Here is a 6,188-nt window from a genome sequence, read left to right as displayed (position 1 = left end):
TCGAGACACTTGAAACTGATTGATGTTGCCGCCGTGAGAGTTTGCTTACTTTGGCAAAAGTGCTTTGATCGGCGAGAAGAAAAAAAACACTCTGGACTTAACTTGACACCCACTCGCTGACAACTTCTGGTACCATCTTCTATTGTTTATAGGTGCAAAGAAACCTTACAATCAGGATAGACATTAGGATGTTGCACTGAGGTAGGTGCCAGTTTACGCTTTGCAACCACAGTGCATGCATTCTTTGATCTTTTATCCAATAAAATACAATTCATCAATGTAAATTTCTTATGCCTATTATTCATAATTTTCAATATGCTTTTCAATACTATGAAGACCTTTTTTAAACCAAACTACTTCGCATGGCTGGCAAAAATACAACCCAATAACAATCTTAAAGATGAATATGAAATATTACTTGAGTTAAACTGCATGATATTGCAGAAAAGTGTAAACATGGTGATGAGAGTTTCTCTCTGAACTCGTCCTGGCATGTCCCTCGAGATCCCTGTTGAACCAGCATGTTAGGTCAAGTTTCATGATAACATGAAATTCTACCATGTTGTTCACTTCTACTTCCTCATAAAAACTTGATGATAGACCTGGGACCGCGAAAAATATAGGATTTTGTAAGTTTCATTTCTAGAAGGGTGGCTCATTACCGAAATGACTTTGGGCTGTTATGTTTTATCACAGACATTTAACTGAAACGTTCAGGATCGTTTTGGAGAAGTAATGCTCAGCAAAGTTATGGAAAGCGTATGATACATATTGGAAAGATAAAGGATAGATATAGAAGTGTACTGAACTGTTTAGAAAACACAGGACAATGACATTGGAAAGTACAATGTCATGTATTCTGATCAAATATATATGTTATATATGATGTAATATATGGTGCAATGCATGCAACACAACCTAATAAGATATAATTGATGAGTTATCGCTGGCATTGAATAACAGCAACGGAATGACACAGGGACTTCATGATAACATTTATTTCAATGGAGTATCAAAACAAAATGGAAAGATAATATGGCAAGGCAGAAGTGCACGCAGCTGATCGTTATCCTGATACCTGGAGCTTTCGAACACTTTTATAGAGCAGCAAAACCAACAACTTACATAATCTTCTGATGTAACCGGACTAGGCAGAGTATAAATATAAACATCAGCTAGCTAGAATTGTGTTTGTGCCTGCTACTGTTAACAGTAACAAGAAAGGGTTCATTTGTAGATATCAAAATAACTTCTGTGTCAGTGGTAAATAATGAATAACACTCATCCAAACAAACTCACATGTACAGACGGCCCGCGCCTGGCTTGTTTCATTCAAATTATTACGTGTTTAATGAAGATACAAAATAATGAGATATAACACTTTCAAAAAAGTCAAATCGTCCCCACAATTGCCAACGTGTGCTCATTCTTTTTAAACTGTAAAGCTTGAACGATAAGGCTGCTAGCATACTTGTTCTATAAATTGTGTTTTTGTTGCTGCCATTGAACATTTTAGCAAAGGTAATCTGTCCCCGTGGTTTCGGCACTGAATAATTATTTTTGGTGCTCTCTTGTCTGGCTTCAGCTATAACAAGCTAGTGTGAGACATTAACAACTTAAAACAGTGGATGTACATGAAAAGGCATTCACTTAATACCACAGTCCACACTTTAGATACCTAGCAATGGTTATCTAGGGACCACTTCATCCAAGCATATCTTTTATATAAATACATGACAGAAAAGTGCATATGCATGGGTACTTTCAACATCAGGAAATATATACACATTGACCTACATTTAGAGCTGTTCAGCAGTAGAATTCAGTTTGATAAAAAAAAATATTACTAGTAATACATCCTTAGTGGGGTCTTTTCTCAGTGCACCTGGTTTAGGTCTTTTTTTCTCCCTAGAAATACACCAGGTTTAAAGAGCTACAGTTGTGTACTAAAGTCGCTACCTTCGTCCATACAATGCATGAAATTGACTTGAATCAACCCTAATTCAGAACTTGTCCTTCATGGCTGTTGCAATTCTCTATGACGTGGACTTTGCTCTCTGTATCTGTTACAGAATAAGACAGAGCAACCCTGGACCATTTGAATATTATGAGAAATGAAATAACATGATGTATCTAGGTCCTGAGGTGTTAGCCATAACATGTGTAACTATGTGTGTTGTAAGTGACAGTGGCAAGGCAGAGGGCGATACTCAGTGGTAGTCAACAAACACTCAAATACAGTATCTACATACACACTTTTCGAATATTACACATTGTACATAATTTTTTCAGAAACAACAAGGGCCTTTATCTTGGATTACACACGCATACACATGTGCAAGCTGTTACCCTAATGGTGTTTGGCGCACAAGCAGTCCCTGTCAGACTTTCACAACCAACTTGGCTTCAACAGCGATGAGATGTGCCTCCGAAGTCGGTTAAGTTCATGAATCAACAGTAAATAGAAAGATGAAAGGGATACCGTCTGCATGTGTGTACGAAACCCTGATGATCGGCAGTCCCAACCACCACCACTAGAAGGCGAGCTCCTCCGCTTCTTCTGCGACTGTCTGTCTGTTGGCTGACCGTTCAGCTGAAAAACTGTCTGTTGGCTGACCGTTCAGCTGAAACACGCGTCACGGTGTGATGAGCATGTTCTGAGGGTCGGGGCCGGGGAACATTCGGTCGGCCGACCTCTAACCTTGCTAGCAGCAACTTCTGGTGTTTACTTTGGCTTTTCAACTAATTGAATCATACTTTTTTAAACTAAGAGAAGTCCTGGATTCTTCCATCCATCCATCCATCGCTCAAAGCTGCAGGCAGGAGCTTTGAATGGTCTCCATGGCGTCCAACCCGCCGCACTGTACCTCTGCCAGGCTGAGTCCCCCCACCAGAGGGGCCGCTGCAATGGAGGAGATGGTGTTGGTCGAGGAAGAGCAGGGGTGGGTGGAGGAGGAGCAGGCGGTGCTGGTGGAGGTGATGTTGTGCAGCGTCACGGTGCTCTCCCTGAGGTGCTGGAGGAAGAGGTTCCTCTCGTCCTCCGGGGTTTGGCCGTTCCGGGCTCTCACAATGCAGGTGGGCCGGTGGAGGTTGAGCATGTAGACCAGCTGCTGCTTCTGCTGTTTGAGCTCCTCGATCTGGGCCTTGAGGTCCGCGTTGACGCCCTCCAGCTTCTCAGACTCCTGGAGGAGGGAGGAGGAGGGATAGAAGGATGTGAAAGGGTTGGTTAGATTGCGGCCACTTTCACCCACGAGGGACTGTTCACGTATGCTGGACACTAAAGTAAACAAAGCTCAAAGTGTTTCTAATCTTTATCCTCAGAGCAGGACATTATTTGAATATCTGCACTGTACCTGCTGTAAGCCGTCTGTCTTTTCCTTCTTCTTGTTGCGGCACTTGGCAGCTGCAACCTTGTTCCTCTCCCTCCTCCTCTTCCTCCTATCATGGTCTTCGGGAGTATACTAAACCAGAGAAGAAGAAACCACACATTTAAATATCATGAAATATCATATCATAGAAATACATCATGGACCAATTAGAGGAGGGCTGAAGAAACGTGACGAAAATAATTGATGAGAAAGGAAAAGAAGAAAACGGATGAAATTAGGAGAGAAGTGAATAAAAGCAAAGTGGAAAGGCTTAGAGAAGAAGGAAGGAGAAAGAAGAGCCGAAAACAGTAGCGCAGAGAAACAAAACAGAAGTGAAATGAGGAGAGGCAGAAGTAGAGGAATGGTACCTCTCGCTTGGATCCCGAGCCGCTGTAGTCGGCTGTCCTGTCCGAGCTGGAGCTGGCTCCATCGGAGCTCATGTCGACGCTGATCCCGCTGTAGAGCCGCTTGCTCTGGATGGCGTGGCGGAGCTCCTCCTTCACGATGGGGCTGAAGTCTGCGAAGTCGTCCAGGGTGAGGGTCCCGGGCGGTGACAGGCAGGGCACCAGGGCGGAGCAGCTGATGTCGGCCAGCGTGGGACCGGGGTGCTGAAGCATCATTCTGAGAAACGCAGTTGGAAAACGAAAAACTGATAAGATTTTTGCTCAAAACGAAACGCAACATTTCGAACTACGCAGGAGGAAACGTGAGAAAGGCAAACAGAAAGCGAACGGGAGAGCAAAATGAGCCAGAGTTTCGACTTGTTGTTACACAACGTTTGGTAGAGATGCCGACACGTTGTTACACAACGACCTCACCCAGACCGGGCTATATAGCGCAGGTGTGTTGCATAATCTATGGACAGGGTTGTTTTTTATCGTGAAAGACTGTTCTAGCAAAGTCTGGGACATTTAGGATTTAATTATTCCATTGAATCGCGTCTCGATCATAAACGACATCCTATCAAATGCCCTTTTTTTTTTCTTTTTTTTTTAATAAACGTAATCGGCAAAAAAAGTAGAAGTTAACTGTGAGCCTGGCTATATGTATAATTAATAAAGCTTTTGAGTTGTTTTACATAGGCCTATCTAAGTATTAAGTTGGATGCAGCAAACAAAGTCGACTATAAAATTCGCTTAAACTGAGCCAACAACACGCCGGAACATCCACAAAACTACCTCAAAGTGTCCAACCAACAAAATAAACAATTGTTTAATTCACAAAAATAGAAATCAATGAATCACTTTTGCGCTACGCTCCGGTTTGTCCGGCGGGGATCAGAGAGCCAAAGTCCGGCCAGCGGGTGTCCGGACGGACCGGCGGGGAATCCCCGGACCCGGGTCTACTTACAGCGGTGACAGCGAGCACAAGAAACGAAAAGACAAGGGTCCACACTAACCTGATAAAGTGTGTTACTGAGCCGTCGTATATCAACCTTCTTCTGCTATCTTATCGCAAGTTTTCGGCGGTTTGTCTCTTTTAGTATCTTCCTCTCACTGTGCGTTGCTGTTATAACTCTCGCGTTGCATCACCCCTTTATATAGCTGGTGTGGGCCGTCCCGGCTCGTGCACGCCGTCGGGCAATCTCTCTTTTTTTTTTTACAAGCAGCAGCAGGGAGGGAGGAGAGGGAGGGGTGACGTCATCCTATTTATAGACGGCTACAATCCTGCGGTGATGCAATCGAGTCGTCGCGAGGTAAACTCTGCCATAACAGGCCAGGCCACCGCCCCTCCTCCCGCGCGCAGCCCCGACCCCGCCCCCTCTGCTCACCCCGCCCCCTCGACGCTCTCCCTCAGTCTGTTTGGAAACCTCCAAGGGACGTCGACCCTCACATTTGACAACCGGTGTTGCCAGATTGGGCCAGATTGGGCGGGAAATCTGGCCCAATCCGGTAACACAGTTAACAACGCTAATAAACGAACAGCGATGTAATAATAATCCCATGCTATTTTGCTATTCACCAAACGTAGCATAGCCTTCACACGTAGCATAGCCTGTTGAAAACTTTGAAATAGTTTATGAAGTTACTCTATTTGAGCCTGACATGTTTTTTTCAGAGCTGTTTTATTTTTTATCAAGTAGGATGGATCCGCCAAAGTGGGTTGCCTCATTCTTTTAGTTGGGATTGCTGTGTTATAAAATAAACCATAATCTTTCCTTTGGACTCGTTGGCCTTGCTCCAGACAGAGCTCTGCTGTTCTGTTGGTCAATTAGTAGCCATGGAAACGGTGATAAGAAGGGGAATTCCTTCAGAGGGCAAGGATTTCTAAACAAAGAAATATACACATTCTTCTCTCCTTCTCTTCTCTTTCCTTCTCTCCTCTCCTCCTCCCTTTCCCTACCTACTCCTCTCATTCCCTCTCCTCTCATTCCTTCTCTTACTCCCCTTCCCCTCTCCCCCCCCTTCTCTCCTTCGCCTCTCTCCTACGTGGCGCGCACACACACACACACACACACACACACACACACACACACACACACACACACACACACACACACACACACACACACACACACACACACACACACACACACACACACACACACACACACACACAACCATTGTGTATATACAAATATTCTGCTTTCATCTCCCCCCTTTATAGTGCAACAAACAAACTTATTTTTGTTATTTTATCACAACTAAATATTTTCCATTAAAAATCTTCCCATTTCTGCTAGCTCAAAGCCAAGTCAGCCTTTTTGAAAAGTGTGTTTTCCTACAAACCTCAATCAACTTACGTCATGTTCGACAGTAAGGTCGGGCTGACGTCACTGAAAAAGTTGCAATGCATAATATTCTAGCTATTTCTCTAATT

General features: G+C 43.9%; 1 protein-coding gene across 1 annotated transcript; it reads right to left on the bottom strand.

Moving 5' to 3' along the window:
• Positions 1-983: 983 nt before the first annotated feature.
• atf3 (activating transcription factor 3) lies at positions 984-4,969 on the bottom strand. The gene is made up of 4 exons (XM_030345758.1): positions 4,768-4,969; positions 3,737-3,989; positions 3,354-3,461; positions 984-3,182 (listed from the first exon to the last, which is right to left on the bottom strand). Exons 2-4 carry the CDS (start codon positions 3,986-3,988, stop codon positions 2,808-2,810), a joined length of 735 nt encoding a protein of 244 aa, XP_030201618.1. The 5' UTR covers position 3,989; positions 4,768-4,969; the 3' UTR covers positions 984-2,807.
• Between the last annotated feature and the right edge of the window lie 1,219 nt (positions 4,970-6,188).

Source organism: Gadus morhua, chromosome 21, assembly GCF_902167405.1.
Source record: "Gadus morhua chromosome 21, gadMor3.0, whole genome shotgun sequence".
Lineage (NCBI taxonomy): Eukaryota > Metazoa > Chordata > Actinopteri > Gadiformes > Gadidae > Gadus > Gadus morhua.
The sequence above is the reverse complement of the archived record's forward strand: the minus strand, read 5'-3'. Positions and strand labels throughout refer to the sequence as shown.

Coding starts and splice junctions, on each gene's coding strand:
- atf3 (XM_030345758.1), bottom strand. CDS start 3,988: ATGATGCTTCAGCACCCCGGTCCCACGCTGGCCGACATCAGCTGCTCC. Junction 3,462..3,736: donor GCTCGGGATCCAAGCGAGAG/GTACCATTCCTC, acceptor TCTCTGGTTTAG/TATACTCCCGAAGACCATGA. Junction 3,183..3,353: donor AGACAGACGGCTTACAGCAG/GTACAGTGCAGA, acceptor TCCCTCCTCCAG/GAGTCTGAGAAGCTGGAGGG.